This window comes from Lingula anatina, chromosome 3 (assembly GCF_051362555.1).
Source record: "Lingula anatina isolate TDL-2025a chromosome 3, LinAna3.0, whole genome shotgun sequence".
NCBI classification, from domain to species: Eukaryota; Metazoa; Brachiopoda; class Lingulata; order Lingulida; family Lingulidae; genus Lingula; species Lingula anatina.
The window spans coordinates 7,752,603-7,774,216 of NC_141769.1; the positions used below are offsets into that span (position 1 = coordinate 7,752,603).

At 37.7% G+C, this 21,614-nt stretch overlaps 2 protein-coding genes across 3 annotated transcripts in view; one reads left to right on the top strand and one right to left on the bottom strand.

The window, feature by feature from the left end:
- Positions 1-9,770, bottom strand: part of LOC106170329 (poly [ADP-ribose] polymerase tankyrase) — a 38,585-nt gene extending 28,815 nt beyond the window's left edge. Inside the window, exon 1 of one of the 2 annotated variants that reach the window (XM_087008133.1) lies at positions 9,662-9,770. The gene's annotated coding sequence lies outside the window, so the exon portion shown is untranslated. Of the gene's footprint in view, positions 1-1,638; positions 1,775-9,661 lie in introns of those variants that run through there. The other variant, XM_087008132.1, reaches the window with a different exon arrangement.
- Positions 9,771-9,823: 53 nt separating this feature from the next.
- On the top strand, positions 9,824-18,683 carry LOC106170338 (uncharacterized). The gene is made up of 4 exons (XM_013550181.2): positions 9,824-10,287; positions 15,663-16,216; positions 16,450-16,729; positions 16,944-18,683. Exons 1-4 carry the CDS (start codon positions 10,131-10,133, stop codon positions 17,225-17,227), a joined length of 1,275 nt encoding a protein of 424 aa, XP_013405635.2. The 5' UTR covers positions 9,824-10,130; the 3' UTR covers positions 17,228-18,683.
- Positions 18,684-21,614: the final 2,931 nt, after the last annotated feature.

The window sequence follows — 21,614 nt, forward strand, 5'->3', positions numbered from 1 at the left end:
AGAAACAAAGCAGGCTTTGAACTGGTTTAAAAGATGCCACTCAAACCAGATAGTCAACACCCCAGCAGAAGACCACCTAACAAAATAGAAACTCAATGAGACAGTGGACTGAAGTTGGGCTTGCAACCAACTAACCACCGCGATAGCCTATCTTGAAACATTTCAGGAATCCTTTGATTTTTTCACTATTTGAACACACCACATCTTTGTTTAGTACGTACCAGCAGGATCTATCTACTAGGAATTGCAAATCATTACTTTGCAAATGAGGCTGAAATGTATCAGTGATGCTTTAATTAACTTCACTTTTGGCCTTTAAATAGTTAGTATGTCATAATTCCTTTCTTTCTTTCTTTTTTTTTGAAAAAAAAAAATAATAATAATAATGCAACCTGCTGCCTTAGACAGTTGATTGAAATATGAAACCCAGCGCTTCATAAATTGATGATAACTTATGGCTGGTACCCAATGAAATTATCATTCTACATACATGTATATCGATCCAACTCTCGCTGAATGCAATCAGATTAACAGACTGACACAACTTCTCTTGCTTCCAACTCGTGTATAATCACCACCTTTTGTGTATTCTTCTCAATGCCAGTGACCCCAGAAGAAAAAAGATGTGTTTGTTTTTATGGTCACAACTTTGTGCAACCTCTGACATTTAACTGAAAAACTAAAACCCAAGGCTTCCTAAATTCCTGATATTTTAAATTCCAGTGACCCCAAGCTGCCTAGCTATCTGATGTGCCATGATAACACTAGTACACTGAATGAAATCACGGGATACATACCATAGGAAATAATAATACTTTATCTAGTATACTTGAGTAAAGTAAACAGAGGAGGATACAGTGGAGGCCACGTGTCCACCTAAGTGCTTATTATATAATAATTTAAACTAATCGTTTAAAGAGCATAATTAAATAAAGAATTATGTCAATTAATTCTTATATATATATATTTTAATTATCATTATAATAATTATTATCATTACTGCCTTTGTTTATATTTGTTTTGTGATATGATTTTTTAATTTACTAAAAATCAATGCACACACACACACACACACACACACACACACACACACAGGAGGGGCCAATGCAAGCTGTGAAAGAAAAGAAAGTAAAAAAAAAATAAGTAAAGAACTCAAAGTTTAAAGGTACGTACAGCTCTAAAGGGATGGTCAACAATATTTTCAGGTTGATATTGATATATGGCAGGCTTCATCAAAAACTGCTGCTTAGTACCACAAGTGTTTTAAAAGAGTTATCATTTTTATTTCTTGTTATTATTATTTTCTATAATTCTGGCTACTAACACTATTCCCAATGCAAACCTGCATGGTTGTTGCTTTAATGTTATCACAACCAATGTTCAAGCCTTTCATTCGCTAATTTTTGTTCAAGACAAAGAAGAAGTAAACCAACACCCCATGTAGATAGGGAGGTGTATTTTCGATAGATTTAGACTATAACGTATGAATATGAGCCCCAGTAATAGCCTCGAGTATGTTATTGTTAACGTAACTCCTCAGCCAGAGCCGGTCGGCATTAGTCTTATCACAAACATCTCTTCTTTTACCAGCGATCTACTTCTTTGGATATTGCTAGCTAATAGCGATCAACTACCTACCTCTGTCGCAGCAAGTCTTGTGCTTTAGGATCGTGAAATACGACGATATTTATATCAAAAGTCATACGCAAGCACTGACTTGCCGGTGCCTGCTGTAAACATCGTGCGTCAGACACCGTACCACGTGACACCATGGCAAACACACTTCCGGGTTAGAAGTCGAATGCGCTCGGATATTACTCGGCCGTTTTCGCTCGAGTTGAAAGAACTAATCGATATCTACGTTTTATGTTGATGATAAAAAGGAATGGAGTTGAAGAACAAATGCTCTACTACAGCATCCAAGTTAAGGTCTTCAACTTGGTTTATTATGCGTTTTAGGCCTGTGTATTTTTGTTTTTATTTTAATTTATCTCTCTGCCCATATTTTAAAACTAGGCCTACTGCAATTTTGATTAAAAATAAGGTTCCTTAAAATTTAGAAAAAAATGAAATAAAAATAATTATTATTATGACGATAATAAAAGCAAATAATCCAATTTATCAAGTAATACAGGCAGGCACCTGAAAAAAGACAAATTTTTTTGAAGATGTAGGGCCTATTATTCGAGGCCCCCTACTATTCGCCCAATGGCGGCATGCCCATGCCAACCAAATGCCAACTGGGATGTAGCTTTTGAGCTAAAAAGTCTAATAATTTTTTTAAACTTCCAGATGAAGTAAAGGTGTCTCTTTGCTTAGACCTAGGTAAGCCTACGTTCCCAATTTACAACAGTTCTCTTATTGATAACTCATTCATTTATTGTTATTCGAAGTCCCGGTGTAACGTGACAGAGTTACCTCCATGATATAGACTCCGCTTCCCATTCAGTTGTACAGGTAAGCCTCGCCCTAAATTTTAACCCACTTAGGTCAGGCTAACCCTAGCCATTACAACTGAATGGTGGACGGTCTATTGAACCTTCCTGTCTGTTATATTACATGGAGCTCAGTTTCGTCACACCGGCACATTCAGGGCCGTAGCCTGAGAAAAATGCCGGGGGGGGGGGGGGGGGGGGGGGCAGTAAGCGGACATGAGGGGGCAAAGCCCCCGAGGGGGGAGGGGGTGTCCCCCTCCCACGGTGTGGAAAATTTAAAAAAACTGTATGTATAATACTGGATTCTGGTGCATTTTAACTGTTATTTATTGCTCAGTCAGAAGTCCGAAATTGTGGGTTCATTTTGCCATAAGTACAGTCATTTTTTCAACAAACACGCCAATTAAACTTCATTTCGTAAATTTTTTTGGAATATTTTTTTTTACCTTTGCGATAATTATTATTATTATTTTTTTTTTTTTTGCAACTCAAATCCCAGGGGGGGGCAGCTGCCCCCAACCCCCTGCCCCCCCCCCCCCCCCCCGGAGGCTACGGCCCTGACATTCAATATAGATCAATAATATTACATTTATATGTTTGTTGATTCTGATGACGAGTCAGTCAAATAAATAAATAAATAATACCAAAGGCTTAATAAAAAAGTGTCGTGGGATCGGTGTCGCTTTGTCCTTTATTGCAAAGAGAAAAAATGTGGTAGATGAGACGCTGCGGAGGTGTGATTGCTTCGCACACAACATTTCTAAGGTCTATCACGTATGATCAAGGATGTGGCGGGCAAACAAAACTATAAATAATGAAAAATAAAAGGCACCGCCATACTCCAACTCAAACAACACGCATGCTGTATCAAATTATACAATTGAAACGGGAAAAAAGTCACAAGCGAAGATGCTGGCGTGGAGTGAGGGTGTGATTCGTGATCTGAGGAAGAAAAAGATGAGTTTTCATGGCCGGCATAAGTCCATCTGTGAACAACGCATCATTAAACCATCTTTTTATTCGTAATCATATACTGAAAGTTAGCCCCTATATTACTCCTACGTTCAGCCAATGTTTGGCTTCATAAAATACAAACTCGGCCCAACAGGTAAATTCCATACAGACATTTAAACGAAACTTCCGTTAAAGTCAACATTAAAAAAAAAAAAAAAAAAAAACGTCAAGGTTTGTTTTAGGTATAACAGCAGCACTTTAACGTGGAGAAATGTGCGTGCTACCTCCTTGTCTTCTTCTGGCTCACCAAGACTTAATGTATAAAAAAATTGAGCTTTAATGAGACAAGAGCACATCAGCAAACAGGAAAGTTTACCTGAATGATATATGCCTCCTACTACAAGTCCGTTTACCAAAAGTAAATAAACGTTTAACGACAAATATCGTGTTTGCGACCTCGATCCCTATTTTCTATGCATTCTAGGGGGAAAAAGGGAAAAAAATAGAGGAAAAGAGTTAATAAATCTCAGTCAAACATACTGGTTTAATAATGCTAACTTTGCTGAGGATAAAACTTAAGACTTCCTGTTTGTCGAGAAAAATAAATATATAATGCATAAAGTGGTTTTTATGACAATAATAGTTAAAGAGATTTCGAGGACATAAGAACAGACAAGAATTTTTTAAGACTAGAAAAGAAGAGATATTGAAAGCCGACGCGGTTACTTTATAAATACCCCCCTCTTCACACAGAGAAACAGAAGATTCGTCATTTTGTGAACTTGTAGCAATCACCGGATATGCTTTCTGTATAATCTTTTCTTTCTTTTCTTTGATTCTGTTTATTTATTCCTTAAGGGGGGAACAGGTGGACTGATCAGCGACAGATGCAAGTGAATTTTGAAAAGAGCCGGGGTCTGGGTTCGGAGAGGTTGGTCCGACACGCGTGGGTTGCTTCTAAAAAAAGAAATTGCCCCAATTTTTTTCTAGAATTTTATTGTTAAATAACTTTAAAAACTACGCAATTGGCAATGATATTTTTCTTTGTCTGTAGCAAAGATAAGAGGTGTTACCATGCATTATTTGCCTTTTTACGCCTCAAAAATAAGCTTTGATGTTATCACGCGCACTTGATTCGATTATCCACTGGCTTGTTAATTGTTATCAGTGGTGCACGCACCGTGTAATTGCTTTTGATTTAATCAAATATTCAGGCCTGTTGCAATGTTACCCATTCGTGAATAGCCTCTTGCAGTACTGAGCCCGGAGTTTAGACCATAGAATTATGAAATGAAAAATACATAATCATGATGTAATGAAAATTATTGCTTTTGTGTAAAGAAAAAGTAATATCGTGATCACCTGGACCGTTTGTTATCACCTTTAATCTACAAAATCAGCATCTTTCGAAGAGACAAATACCGTGTTATTAATAGAGTTAATAAAATAATAATGAAGAATTATCGAGGAGGTAAGAGAGAACTTATTTGAAAAAAGTATTTTTTGTGAAAAACTCATAAGTTCATAAAGCAAACTAGATTTTAAAAATTTTGTCTGCGGACACATCGTGTCAGTCTGTCACGCACCCAGTCACCTCAATGAGGTAGTGGGGCTGCATCTTTTCACACAATGGGTCAAAATTTCACATTGAGTCAACAGCAAATGTTGCCTTCCTAGAACACAAAAGATGAAAAACCTTTCCTTGCAGTAACTGGGTGACTTCAAAACTTCTCAATTTCACATATGCAAGGAGCACAAAAAAGTATGAATGACACGAAAAGTAAATCTAACAAAACAGTGTTTTGTGGAAAAAATGCATTAAGGAGAAAATATTGCGATCTTATGCCCCCCATGTGACGAAGAGGTTAATTAAATTAGATGAAAATATCGATAGCTGGATCAAACTCAATTTCGTGGAGTGTTTTGCGGCAATAATTAGCCATTGTGTCTTCCAATATCGTCAACCCTTGCGCGTCTGGTTCCTTTTTGTAATTATGCAATAATTTGAGCTTAAAAATTATCCACGCTTAACAATAACCGGTGTCTACAATTAATGACATATAATCTGAAAATCCTATTTCAAAATTATTTACGGCCACCTCATATCAATCAAATACATCTAGAATAATCATGATGCTATAGCATACCATATCATAAAGAATTGTACACATTGATATAGTCTAACAGATATTGTTACTTAAATTTTCATCCATGAATCAGATAAGGCTCATCCCACCCCGTCACCCTAGAATACCGCTTATTAAGACAGTCCAGATATTTTGATTAACATGACATGGAATTTGTAAAGCACAGACAGTAAAAGTGACCAGCCACAACAGTTATGAATTTCTGGAATCTCAATGACAATATTTATATTGTATGTCTCTTTGTCCGGAGGGCTGTCCATCCAGGATTCATTTCATCCATCAGTACCTTTTTATACAGAGCGGTGGGGTTTATCTCTTTGATCTATTGTTCAGGAGAGATAACAGGGCCAGGCATATACATATATGCCCACTGCTTGAAAGGCCCGTAAAAGCAAAATCTATCATCAAATTATTTTCTGATGACGGATTCTCGATGGACTTTCGCTATCTTTTAAGTCACAATTATTCCCAATATTGAATTCAGTTGAGTGGGCAGTCAGTAATTACAAGAGACCATCTATGTACTGTTGACTTTTCACAATGCACCACCTTATCGTGCGTATATTCAAATTTCTGGGCGGACCGCTCTCAAATTTTATGATACAATCGTACACAAGATTGAATCTTATTGTGGTTGTTTGTGATAATTACAAATCGGATCGACCATTTACTGTTGGATTTTATAATTTTCCTGGCTACCATTTCCTTAAAATTGCCCCCACCAGAAATTTATCATGTCTTTATTATTACAACTCCGATACGTATACGTATTGCGGGCCTCCCCCACCACAGCTGCTAATGAGACCAACTACTTATATGTTGGATTTCAACGTTTTCCCGCCCCTAATTTCATAACGAAAATTTCTTGTCAGAGATTTATCACATTTTATGCTGCAATCATCATAATATGCACAGTTCTGTAATTGCTAATGAGACCAACGTTTCCCTTTTTATAATTCACAATTCCCCATTCGATCTATTCATAATATATTATATCTGGCAATCCTAAGGCTAGTTTCGCTTCACGTTTTCATGGCACAATCATAATAATACGGATTCTTATTGTAAAGTCCACTGATAATTACAAACGAGACAAACTTTCCCATCCCGCTCCTCCGTGGGAATCTCCTATTTCCAATTTAACTGTATTTCTCCTAATTTCTAATTGGATTTCTATAAAGCACCTTATCATTTGTTGGAATCGGCTGTTAAGGGTGCGTGGAGCGCCGGAAAAGATAAAAGAAGTCTCTTAATTTCACGAGTAATTTCAGCAAGTTTTCTTTATTGTGTACAGATGGACGGTAATTGATGCTGATACCTGTCCTCCGTTGAATGCCTCCCTCCAATCAAGGGGAGACATCATACGCCACTGCGCTTTGTCCGCGCGGCCGTGTCTCTTACATACTTTTGTGTCAGGTAGCCGTGTTTGAATTCCAATTCATTAAGGTGAGAACTGATGGTCCACACAGATCAAGGTTTACTTGATTAATTCCATTTTGACGGCCTACTAATCAGGGTGCATCCGTGGGTCTGCTATAGGAATCACAGCCATGTGACTGAAGGCGGCCTTGGGGTGTGGAAGAATTGGGCGTTACTGTTAACTACTAGCTTTTAAGAAAGAACTTCCGTTGACTTTATTTCGGATGTGGAAATCCTTGATGGGAATATCTTTCAAGTTAATGAAAATAATAACACCTTTTAAGTAATGTTTTTGTGACAACGTCCGCTATAAGAATAATCCGTAACACAGTATACAGTTATGAACTAGATTCCTTACTAATTCATATACTATAACGGACAGTGACTGCATTTGAAGGAGAGTGCAAGTGCAGTGAAATTTTCCTTAATAAATGTAAACCGAAAGCAAACGGTTTTGTTTCTATAAAATTTTCTATTCCAAAAGAGAGAGAGAGGGAGATGCAAATAGATAGAGAGAGTGATTTGAGAAAAAAAAAAGAAACCGTTAACGTGTGCCCGAATTTCTGCGTAGCAATCAAGCCGCAAGGCGAGAAAAAGACAAATTATATCCATAATTCCCATCGGTTAACTATTACTAAAATCCGTTAATCTTTTGAAGTGAAATTGGATTTCAAAAATAAAAAAAGTAAATTACATATGTGGGTAAGCATTGTTATGATTCTTTGGCGTTTTAATTTTTTGATTTTTTTAACACAGAAGCTATACAACTCCGGCAATGGGAATTAAATATTTTACGTACGGTTGGATGAAATTTGAAACTGAAATCTCCCCCATGCAATGACTTTATTCATCAAGCTTTATTCTTTATATGCTGTCAGTCACATGCAGGCCAGTGTTTGTGCTACAGGGCTCTCTCCCCCCCCCTCTCATTTTTAAACACGACGCTACGTCCTAAATATCACTTTTCAGGCCAGACCATTATGCTTAAAATGCTATTGGAGAATCGAATTAACTTATTACACTGCAATATTTGGCGATAGCGTACTACTTATTTAACAGGTTTTTCTTTAGGCCTGGCTGCGGGTTTTCCTTGTTTCGCTATCTCTGTATTTCTGTTTTTCAATCTTTGTGGTAGAGTTACATTTATAAAGAAGCCCACGCGAATTTATCGAAATGAAACATCAATTTTTCAACAGTGGCGTCTTGTTTACAAGTTTACCCGTATAATAACACAGACGAGATTCAAAGCAATACTAGTGTCAGCGTTTCGTAAAACACGTGATTATAATGACAAATGTGAAATGCGGTTAAAATAAAATCTAATTACTAATACGAAACTCCCTTAAATTGAAATAGGAATATATCGGTTTCAACTTACTTTGTTCCTTTTGGTTTGTATAAAAAGACCATTAGTCAATGCAAATACTGGACCCATCATGCATTTAAGATCCTTTTTCAGCTTTGGTCAACCATTTATTTCGACTTGTTTTAAACAATATTTCTTCCCTTAATAAGTGGCTTAAAGTATATTCAATTATTACAATTTTGTAGCAGAATAAATTCCAAGCCACGAATTTATTTAAGATCATCGAGAATTTATCTTTTCGTGTAGCGACAGTTAAATTTTCGCATTTCAAACTCAATATGCATACGTGTTTAAGACCTCTCTTCAATCATTTGGGCTGTGGAGGGGCAAAGGATAAATTCATACCTCGGATTTACACTACGCTTAAATTAAGACATTTAAGAAAAGGTTGTCATTGCCTATTTTCTAAAAGGAAATATTGTGCCTTTGAGATATGAGTACAGACTACCTAAAATGCAAATACAATTGAAACAAGCCCCAACACATATCATGGAATGTCTTTTTCAAATTGTTTAATAGACCAAAATTTTTATCGAATCTTTATGAGAGAAAAGTAAATATCTTTATGAGACAGAAATTATTTACAACTCGAGAAAGAAAAATCGAAAGAGGTAGATTTTCCCGATAATTTTCATTTTCAATTTTATCAATGAAATTTGAACTGGGTGCAAAATAGAAATGAAAAGGTAATAAAAATCAAAATTTTTTTCAGTCTGAACCTAGCTTGCAAACTTATTATTACATCATTCGTGAACACCAAAACGTCTGTAGATAGCTTGAAAATCTACGTGGAATTAAGTTTTGTTCAGTCCAGTCTAAACATTTGTCTGTCTATCGCCCGAACGTCTGTCTTTTTCAACCCACGTTGGATAATTTGCTGTTTGTACGTAAACAATTTTTAAATTTCTAAATGTCCAGAAGTCGTTCGTCGACCGATAACATTCGTTAATGCCTGACAGCTGTGTTATCATATCACCACTCGCTTTCAAAAGTTATCAAAAACCAAGATTTTTCACAGATAACGAGCGTGTTGTGAAAACTCATCACACGTTGGGTCTTGTTTTCTTTTCCAACAGGTAAATTTCACGATACAACTGATCACTGGGGTCCGACAGATAATTAGGCACGTCTGCCCCTCTAGTTAGCCAGTCGCACAGACACACCGCCAGTGTAAGTTCTTAAACACAGGTATCAATAGATTGTTCGCTAATTGCACGCTTGACCATGGTCAGTCGGGCTGAATTACTGGGGACACTGACCACGAACATCGGACTTGCACGTGTGAATGAAACAGATATGATCAAAGTGTCCCGCGCAAACCGCGCATGCGTCACACTTACCTGAGACATCGTTAACAAAGACAATAGTTACGGCCGGGGGAGCAACAGTAAATTATATTTCGCTATCAGCTGGCGATCGGAGCGTGACGAAAGTTCGGCGACGACGGCACGCGGGTGAATCCCCCCGCCCATTGTTGACTCCCACTAACTGCCCCTATTCACAAGTAGCAGACGTATGTGTTTGGTCGTGTCAGGTGACCGTGGTCTAGGGGGCTAGGGAAGACGGTACATAAAACGGTAGCGACTACCACAGGTGTCTTCAGTCGTAAACTGGAAGCGAGAGCGAAAGGAATATTAACAGTCTCTCTTCTCCTTAACATACTTATCCAACGGTGACAACGGTCCAAGTGTCAGTTGCTAGCGCAAAGCCACAACAAGCAGAGGGGAATTTCACCTCACGTTGACGTTGATAGTCGGAGCGTTTTTAAAGGCGAAAAACAGTGACAGTATTCTAACAGTAGCAGTAACCATGCCCAGAGCGTTCCTGGTGAGAAAACATGCGGCGCTGACCCCGGCGATAGGGGAGGAGCCCCCAGAGAAGTGCTGCAAAACCAGCCAGGGTCCGCCAAGCCCAGAGAAAGCTTCCCACCACCCCCAAGATATCCCAGTGGCTGGTGCAGATATAGGTAAGGAGATTACGGAATGAACTTTATAAACCTACTAAAATGTTATTCACCATAAATATGTTGTCAAATATATAATAGGCATTTGTTGTTTAGGAAAAAAACGTTTATTTTGGTAACCAGATTCGTGATCCATTGCCGAAAGGGTTCTCAGGTTAAACGTGTTTTATTTTTACATATTTCGATGCGAGCTGGGATCTTTTTTTGTAAAGATAATCATGGGAGAATGCTTTTATGTTGTGTATTGCTTATGTTGCTATGTTGTGTATTGAACTGAGAAAAAAATATTTAGAGTAAGGTTGAAACGTGCAACTTTTTAGACGCTAAAAATTACGATATTGATGTTCACAACTTCCAGTATACCTCTGGCAAAAGTTATGAATAATTTAACAATATTTTCATTGAGCAGAATTGCATTAAATAATTATACGAGCGCCCAAGAGCGTAGTACAAAGAGGGAAGAAAAATCTTTAAATAGAACAATCGCATAGTTTGCATGATAAAAAACTTACAAAGTAAAATATATGAAAGTAGTTGTAAACGTGCAGGCTTGACGCCACAAACAGTATTTATGTATGAGGAAATTACTTTATTTTATACATTTTAAAATCCCGTTCTTTCGCGTGCCCCTTGCGCTTAGCATAATCAAGAATGCAAATAAAACCAAAGTCAAGGAAGTTTCTTTACGAAGAAATATCGCGTGTTTTGAAATTTAGATTTTAGTGCTTAACTGTATTTGTTTTTGTATTTTATCGTCTTTGGGTTGACTCAATGCGTGGACTGGGCCATGAAAGAGAAGTGATAGTGCAATAAGGAGGCATGTATTCCGAATACGCACGTGGCTCAAGGAAGCAACATTGAAATGAATGAATAGATTCAATATACGGCGTGATAAAACCGCGAGTCAGGAAGTAACGGGACGAAAGTCAAACATCCGAAAGTTTCTTTTTTAGCTTTATCAAAACTAAATAAGGGCTTTCCGTGTCGTTGATACAGCAGCCCCAATTCAACGTGGCGATAACACAATAAGTAGCCAAACACGATCAGCGTCGAGGAGGTGTATATTTAACTAATTAACAAAACCGCACCTTTTTGTTAAGTCCCCGCGGTAGTAGCATCAATACCGCGCTCTGTGAGTGAGCTCGAAAGCCCAAGGGGTATATTGTAAACGCTTGTAAAATATCTACCGTTACCTGGTGCAGAAGTCTTGGAACAAGCCCAATCTATTAAATATTTTATGTGATATTTAATTGTCACAAGCAGGGATTTAATGGATTAGGTGTAAGGCTCATTTCTCGCATCCTCCCCTCGGGGGCTTAGTACATCTCTGCGTAGTCTTCTACCGCGCTGAGCCGGAGTCGCAAGCACGCTACTAACTGTCACGCTTTTGGGCTCGATTTTCCCCTCGAGCCGTCAGGTGCTCTTGAAAATTGCGTTCCTGTATCCTCGTAAATTCTTCTTATGTCCTGTCAACAGAGGTACTTTTTCTTGTCATCAAAAAGAGGAAACATGTTGAATATCTTGTCGTTTTGTATGTAGGACGGTGGCTTAATTACGGAGACGAAAAGGAAATGTCACGAATTCGATGAAGATAAACCCTCATGTAGTAAGAGAAACAAGCATTAAATAACTGTTTTCAAGGAAAATGATTTTTTTAACCCCTGGATGATGTAGGATCGGGACACCTCGTACCAAGTTGACAGTTGAACTTGTTTTTAAATGTTTCCCTCTGCATATATAATTAGGGGCAATTTATTCGTAACAAAATAGAGTAGGTTATGGGACTTGTTTTTAAAAAGAAATTTTTAGAGACTCGTTTGAGTGCAGTGTTTTTACGAATGGAAAGGGTGCTGTGTTCTTTTAGAGAAAAAAATATATGAATCGCATCGAAACAGGTTCGATTGAGTTTGTTACGCCAACTATTCGCCTGTTATGCTTATTCACTGCCCAAATCTCTCTCTCTCTCTCTCTCTCTCTCTCTCTCTCTCTCTCTCTCTCTCTCACTTCAGTCGCATTTTTCCGAACTACACGTAAATTGTTGCTACCAGAAGAACGTAAAATCAATTACGTTGTGGCGTAAGTGTTAACAGGTGTCAGGGTGTGATTGAATACTTAAAAGGGAGTATTCGTCCAGCACCTACATATGTCTATAAGTGCTACATCAGTTTAAACTGCAAGATGATCCGGGTTGACAAATCATTGTAACGGCAAAATGAAAGAGGCAGACTAGATCAAGTCCCTGTCGATGGCGGTGACCCGAATCGCACGGGTCGTGTCATGCAGTGGAAATCTATTTATCTGCTGGCGCAGCGCGTAAATAACGGTCCCGATCACTTTTATTTACCAAAGAATGCCCATTAAAAGAAGCTCACTTGTAATACGAGCGAAACTGAGAGACTATCTTTCAAGCAGTGACATCGGTGATATTAGTGTATTGAATCTGTAGATTTCCATCCGCTTTGTCTTCTTTATGCTGTTATCTCCAATGGATCTCAGTGTCATCTTCCCGTGATTTCAAAACCACGAGCCCGAGAAATTAAAGTTTTCGGTAAACAACGGCAAAATCTTAGAGGCGTGTCATTAGATCATGTAACCCCCTGAATTGACAAGCTGTAAGTTGGACAAGATACACAATGGCTATAAAGCAAGAATCAACTTGTTGTGATGAGGGTTAGGGGAAGATATGCAGACGACATTCCCAAACCTAAGTGAAATGTTCCGAAACAATCAAATTATCAAGCGATAGTGTGACAGGAAGAAAAAGACAAAATGCTTCATCGTCAATAAATAACGTTCATTGGATTTTTTTATCATGAATTCAAGGTCGTCTGTAAACGGCATATTTCTGCCATTACAAAGGGAGCCCCATATGAGAGAATAGGATCGCCTCGCACCTGGCGGCTATAGATGCTCTCTCATCCAAGACAGGCCTTGTCATCTCGCTTATGTCAACATCATCTTGTTAAATTGATAAAGAACAGCATTCCATCTTCAATATTATCGAAATTAATAATTTAGCGTGCAATCCTATCTCCTTATCTCCGCTCATGACGATTTTAAAAGTAGTAGTATGCCTATAGGATGGTTTAAACTCGTACCTAACGTAGCGCGATGGCCTTCAATTTAGGATTAATTTCAAACTCCATTCAAGCCAATCTGATGGAAGATATTTCATGATTTAAAGTAACGTTGAGTGGTGTATGCAGCTCAAACGAGGAAGTGGGCGACGGAAAAAAATAAATAGGTCTTTTATTTTTGCTGTTACTTTTGCTGTTACTTAATCACGAATCACTTTAACAAATTGAAAGTTATCTCAACTACGCAAAAAGAAAAATGCAACAGGGAAGTTTACTGTTCGAACAAACAAGAATAATTGACATCTTGATAGAGAAAGAGAACACGAGAACGCCGTATTAAGCAAAGGGAATGTTTGCTCCGTGTTAAAACGGAAAATGAATTATCAAAACCACTGATTGTTTGAATATGAAGTGCAATGCCAACGGGTTATTTAGTCACCGATGGGAAGACGTCCCACGCCCTTTCTTTAAACAGTGAAGCGCGTTTCCCTTCGCACATAGAAGTCTTATAATAACTGTCAACTAGAGAACATTTGCAGTTAAAGCTATCGTTTATTGTCATAATTTACCACCTTTACCAGCTTATGTTAGGAGATAAGACAAATTTCGCCTATGGGGAAACGACATAGTTATGTAATCGCATATCTGGTAAGTGTCTTGGGACCAAATCTCATGACACCATGCGGTTCGATCTCGTGATCTTGTGAAAGTGAAAAAAGAAACTGGTCTCTTATTTTCTGTCTTCCGGACCTTGAAGCCATTATGAGGCAGATTACCGTAGTATTGTTAAAAGACTATAAGGCGATGGCTTAGGTACGTGAAATTGCGTCTAACCGTTCACCTTCATTGTTAGTTGACATTATGAATTTTCCTGCTCTCTGTCCAATTTTTTCTAAAACCATCTATTTTATAATAATAATAATAATAATAATAATAATAATAATAATAATAATAATAGTAACAAAAATGATAAATTTGCTTAGTATTAAAGAAATTTAACTCCCTGAACTCATTTTTACATTTCATGCACTGATATAATCATATTAATCTTACAGCTTTGTTTAAATATACGTTTACAAAATTATAATATTGCGACGTCTTACTGACTCTAAATGTACAGAAATAATAACCCGTTGGGATACAATCTTAAACAGCAGATTAACACCTTTAATTAGACACTTGTGGACAAAAGCGTGCCTTCAACCACCGTGCATATATACCACCCTCACGTCGGTCAATTTCAGCTCTTGTGTTCTTCAGGAACCATAGGTGCTATTCCCACGGATTACACATGATAATCTTAGTGTCAAAAACAAAGGGGGTGATTAACGAAAGAAGCGCGCATTCATAACCGTGACTGACACACGCAAACCGATTAGTTGATAAACGCTACTGTAGATTAACAAGATTAAATAACAGAGCGAATTAAACGGAATCGGTGTAACGGTGGGTATTATCCCACGGCTGTGACGAACCAGAACAAGAATGGTATTGTAGGAGCGAAGTACACTTGCGATTTAATCTAGAAGTATGCGCTATAGCGCGTGTTACTGAGACATACGCTATCTGGGTAATGACCGCGCTAATAAGGAGGGGAACGCTGGTTAAGATGAATTTAAGATGGCTACGCGTGGTTTGTCATCGGCGTTGACACACCGCAACTTCAAGGTTTCGTTTAATGTCGGTATGAATTGTGCTAGAGCCTTCCTCCTAGGTCTTTGTTAGAAATAGTATACATGAGGGTTTCTCTCAAGATTAAATTCAGATTGGAATTTTTTCCAATGACATTTCAGCCATATTTATGATTTATTTTTGAAAATCTTAAAAATATAATAGGAGTAACATCCAAAACGTAAAAGTTTTTTGATTAAGACTTAAATTCTGGTGCTTGAATTTCGAGCCTGTGTGCATATCTCAAACAACTTGTTTCGCAGCGAGAAAATTGCCTCACCCGCATGTTAGTACGAACATTGTTATTTTACTTCAAGGTGTATATTTATATGTTTTTTCATAAATGGTTTCGCTTGACCCCGTGACTTGATAGACCATGTTTTACACACGTTTTTGACGTGCATATATCAGAAGGAATAATACAACAAAGAATGTCAAGTGCCAAATTTCGCTCAAAGAACAGTTAATGTACAGCTATGTTTTTGTCAGCTTTCAAACGAAATCGATTTGTTGCTTGCAATTGTGATGCTGCTTGTATCATATTTTATTGACATGAATGCATGTGCTCGTTTTTTCACCTCAATATTTTTAGCAACCGTAACTATTATCGAGTCATGATTTATTTTTTAGAGCAATCACCTGAGCAGATGGCGAGTCCGAAAGAAAGGTCAACGCCAGCATCGACCGCACCACCATCCGACGCCAACTCAGACACAAAACCTGCGAAATCAAAACGCATCTGGTCCCCAATTACCCAGCCTTCCTCTCCAGCGAACGAGAGCAGGACCTCTCTACCAGAAGTTCCCATACCAGCCGCACACTGCAGACCGACATTGCCATATGACAAGAGCGGTAACTTGTTGAACATGGTAGCACCTCCTTCGCCTTACTACGCGCCATACTTCCAATACCCTATCATGCCCCTGGACTACTCAATCCCCAAGAAACCTGTCAATCACCCAACAAGCAGTGGCGTGGGCGTGGGCGTGACCAGCCCGGAAATGACACAACCAGCGGCAGCACCCATGCCCAAGTTCCAAATGACCATGTCTCCGTTCATGACGCCATATTTCAAGCCTCCTGAAATGTTCATGCCAAGACTGTCCCCAGCCTTGCCCCAAGTACCTCCTGTCATGTTTCACGGTCTTCCTAAGCCTGTCCCGGTGCACGTACTTCCTCAATCGGTAAGTTTACACGGTAAATATAGCGATGACGTCATTTCTTACTCAGTGTGGCGTCACTTCATCAGTGTGACATCACGCCCAAAACCAAACCTGTTGTCAATTTGAAATATATCTCTGAGCAGTAGTAGTAACATAGCATGAATTCACTATATAAAAATGAAAAATATCTACAAGGAAAGACTGTTTGTCACCAAAAACCCTCATATTTAATGCTTCTTTCTTTTTCTCTTTAGTCCTCAAAGTTTGAGTTGATAAATGGTGGATACGGCGTGAAGAACCCGCTGTTGACGCAGGCACAAAGTGAAATAGTTAACCAAGAATTAGGCAAACTAGGCGCACAGACAGAAGACAACAAGTTCGTCTGCCGTGTTTGTCAGAAAGTGTTCCCATTACAACGCCTCCTGAACCGCCATCTTAAGTGCCACAGTGACATCAAGCGGTACCTTTGTACGTTTTGTGGAAAAGGGTTTAACGACACTTTCGATCTGAAACGACACACACGAACGCATACGGGTAAGTGGTTTTAACCCCGAAATGCATTATGTTACATAAAGAATTATAAACCTATATCAATCGTTTCTAGTGGTGTTAGTAACGGATGGTTGTTAAGATGAAAAAGGAGATATTATACAACGTTCCTTTTTGAGTGGAAGAACTCAATAACTGGACCTGAATAATTCGTAAAGAATCACTGAACTGATTCCAATTATTTATCTTGTATTTACAGGTGTTCGCCCTTACAAGTGCAGCCACTGTGACAAAGCTTTTACACAGAGATGTTCGCTGGAGTCCCACTGCAGGAAAGTGCACGGTGTCTCGTTTGACTTTGGCTACAAGGAAAGGAGAGACAAAATGTACGTTTGCGAAGACTGTGGCCATACGACAAGGAACCCAGAGAAGCATTATATGCATTTGAAGGAAAACCATCCGCACAGCCCCGCCCTGCTCAAATGTTACGATAAGAGGCAATTCAAATTTCAAAGTGACAAAATCCCTACACTCGTGGAGTAAGATGATAGACACTTCAGGATAAAGTGCTGCTCTTAAAAAAGTCCTGTATATCATTCAAGGCGACTTGGTCAAAGAAACACTATTCTATGTGATGTCAGATCGTTCCCACAATGCATGGACAAAATGGCGACACGTTCACAGGAAATTGTACACGCAGGCTAAGCCTGACTATAATTCACTAATGTATTTTGTATATATTTTTATTTATTATGTAATTCACTAATTGTAAAATATCTCATCAATGCCATAAAGACCGCGTGTGTTTCCCAGCATTTGCAATAGGTAGCTCTTAGACATATACCTTTTTTGTAGCACTGGACCGGCAATAAGTGCAATAATTTAGCAGACGATTTTCCCAACCGTGTTAATACCCGGGTGTAGATGCGTCCGTAGTTTGTCTACTGTTTAGATAATGTAGTCTAACAAAATATTTCACTTAATAACCAGAAACCCCTTTAGATGAGATCTAGATGTAAACTAAAAACAACAAACTTTGTCTGGACAACTACCCTGACTTATTGGTGCTTCTCTCTTATCTCTTCAATTAGGCTTTAATTTACTTATTTAATCTCTGACACATGGTGCTTATGTGGTATAGGTAGGCAAACATTAGATAAATATGCAATTTCTATAGAATACCCTTCCAAAATGAAAAATATATAAAAAGTTAGATTTCAATATTTGTGAAAACGGTAATATTGATTGACTAGTATTGATAGAATCATAGAAGAGTAGACTAGACACAATTTCTAACAATAGGCGCTTCACTTAAAAAGTGTTACACTATGTTTTTCTACTAAGTTGGCTTCTCCGGCCATTGTGCAATATTTGAGAAATAGTGAAATATATAATGTTATCGGTCACTTCAATGCAAAATATGTCAAAATATGTAATATATTTTGTAGTAATAGTTGTATTTATAAAATGTAATATCAGAATGTTTCCCAGTCACAACTTAAGTTGAATGTCAAACCTGTATATAAATGTAGTAATAGTACGTTTGAAAATAATTATCAAGCTTAGCCTCTCTTTGAAAATAGTTATTATCACAGAAAGCTGCTGGTGGTTAGAAGAAATGCCTTACTGATTTATTCGATCACAGCTTATCGACAAAGCTCTTTATGGCTAGGTTTAGTTTTCAAAACGATAATTTTTTTTCGATGACATAGAATAATTTAGAAACATTACATTGCTTATAACCTGGCGAACTTGTATTAATAAACACAAAGATTACACAATCTCACCAACAGCACAGATTGATATATAAGGGTTATCTCCAATTTGCCAAACTTGAGATAGATGCATTAAATATTCGAGCTTCCCATGAATAGAATAGATGGCGTGGGTTGGACAAGATGGCTTCAATTACTACACATCGGCCGGACGGTGCAATAATACAAGGCTTGTAGAATGCTGTAGAGCTAAACCCCTCTGCAATAAATTTTTCTGAAACATATGTTGTTGCCTTTGTTGTTTATGTATATATATTTGTGTTATTATTAATAAAGCTCTCTCTCTCTCTCTCTCTCTCTCTCTCTCTCTCTCTCTCTCTCTCTCTCTCTCTCTCTCTCTCTCTCTCTCTCTCTCTCTCTGAACTTGTCTTCTCACATGTTCCAAAGGTATTTCATACAAAAATATAGAAATTAAGTGTACGAAATTTCGGATGATTAGAGAATTGCCACATTATTATTGTGTTTTAGTGTCTAAGTTGAGTATTCCCCATTTAAAATTAATTAATGTAAAAGTGCTAGAGCTGCCCTTAAAGGTACACTCCATAAAATTTACTCACCAAAATGGATTTTCCTGGGAAAATAAACAATAATCTCGTTCTCATTAATCTATCTCCCTCGGTACTTGGATTCGACCTTTGATAAAATTTATAAAGGTTGATTTTAGCTTAAAATGACTGGCCAGTCATGATAACAGCGACCAGAAAAACATTTAAGGGGTTAAATAATTTAGAGGTGTATGCAAGGTTGTGTAAGAAGCTGTGAAAGGCCAAAATATGCATTTTGGGGATTTTCAAACCGATGAAGTTGACCTTTATTTTCACAACAATTAACAAGTGGCCACCAACCTTATTCAGGACATGTTTGTGTTCTAAAAGCCTTTAAAATGTATTTATGACCTAAAGATTTAGCATTCGTAAAATCTGGAATGTATATTGGAGTCTGCAAAATTTAGGATTGCATATACCTGATAAAGATATTGAAACGCTGACGCATCTTTAGCTTAAGATGAAAAGAAACGAATAAGAACAACTTTAAAATTCGACCATGTTCAGTTTCGAAAGTACCCCTTAAAACTTCAACCATTGCCCTAGTCTAGACCATGACGCAATTAAAGACTAATTAAAAATACATTTAGCAGATAAATAGGATGAAATATATTTAAACCAGACAAATAGTAATTAAGTTAGCGTTTACCTGTTTTAAAGTTGTTATAATGACAAATTTTTAAAGCCCATTCTTTCGTTGCATTTGTCTCTACCAAGAATTAAGACGAAAATATCCTATTTTATATGTACATATAAAAAATGAAACAACGAACACCATTGAAGATATATTAGTGAAAATCATCTGTATAATAACAAGAAAATAGAAACCCTTATATTTCTAAAATCAAACATGTAGAGCGGAATTTCAATTATGAAGCCTTCTCTTAATCAGGGAAGTTTGCCACTATTTGTTAATAATATATTATTATTTCATAATGCCAGGTCACCCAGCCTAAGATACCCTCCTCTGGATGACAGAATGCCTTAATAACAGAATAAAATGTTAATCTTTTCAAGGCTCGAAACATGACCGGCTTATACCGAATATGAATTGTACACACGGGATCAGATCACATGTAATGGGAGTGCGTTAGACAGCGCGGAACAGGGAACGCAAGGGCCTCTCAGAATGAGTTAAGTCGCAATAGCTAGTGCGCATTAACTCCACGTGGATTATCGCTGAATGCAATCCCATTAGCAGAATTAAGGGGCCCTAACATTTTTAACGTATTTGTGTCAATCACCAGCTCCTCTGTACTCTGCTCAGCGCCAGGAGGAGGTGTGTCAGATCTTGAGTGTGTCTTGCAGGACGGTTTCTGCTGGTAATAATAAAATAGAGGTGCTCAGTGTAATGTTCGATATTCCGCACCACTATAAGAAATAGAACCGGAGATCAAACACTTAAAAAAACCCTTAAGAGTCAGTGTTGCCTTTTGTAACCATTTTTTTCTCACTTCTTTTGCTTTTAATTTTCCATTGTTTCTATGTGTTCTATTTTAAGTATAATCATCAGTAACGAATCTGACCTTTCCGTTTTGACTACCATAAAATTAACAGCCATGAAAATCGTTATGCAGATTCAAATTTGAATGATACATGATCAGTAAAAACTGGGGTAGTTTACCAAAGCACCGAATTCAAAATCATAAGACTTGCCTTATTCTGGTACATAGCCTGAGGCCTGTTTCCACTGGCGTTGGACCAACCGATCTCAGGACGCCAAACCATAGGAACTTACTCTAACCGCACGGGACTCTCCTCGATCACATAGCCTTTCGTGGGACAACGGGGGGATTAGGTATACCCTCTCTGATGATATAATTACAATTAGATGAGGTGGATCGTACTAAAGTAGGTCGATCTTGCACCACTGGAAACGGGCCATAAGTACACAGCTGTTAGATACGCTGTCGGTGAGTAACATTATTCTCGTATTCTACCGCTACACGCTGCTAATGGCTTTGGTCACGATATCGGGCAACAGGATTATCTTTTACCGTGCACCAAGTCCCTGTGATAAAAATGGGTTTACGACATTGTTGAACTGTTGAGGCCGTGTTCACATCTATGTTAGTTGTACTTTTCATGTGCCCCCTTTTTACTGTCTTGGAATTGGTAATGGGCCTCTGCTGACTGCGTTTCCTATTCACTTTCAAGGAATGCAGTTGTAGCATATTTGTTATGTTTCTTTATTCATTATCGCTATTAAAAAATTATTTGTCAGTCTTCTTCAAAAAGTTGGTCTATAATCCACCAAAACCGAATGAGTGACTGTGCCATGCAGAATCTTAAAGTGGCAAGTTGGTGTGCCCAGAAATGTTCTGTTGTTGAATATAATACTATGACATTATTTATTTTCTAGAAATGAGCATAGCATTAGAAAAGATTATGTGTTAAAAGACTATATAATCTGAAACCAGAAATAGACCAGCTGACGTTATCTGACGCCAAGTTTCTTAAAACCCTAATTTGAGACAATAAAATCAAACTTTAAAAAATAATCAATTAGTAAATTTACTTATAAATTAATTTATCAATTAATAGAAATCAAATTAAATGGAATTAGGCGAATATAAAATTTTAAAAAAAATCGATCTATACCTAGCCAAT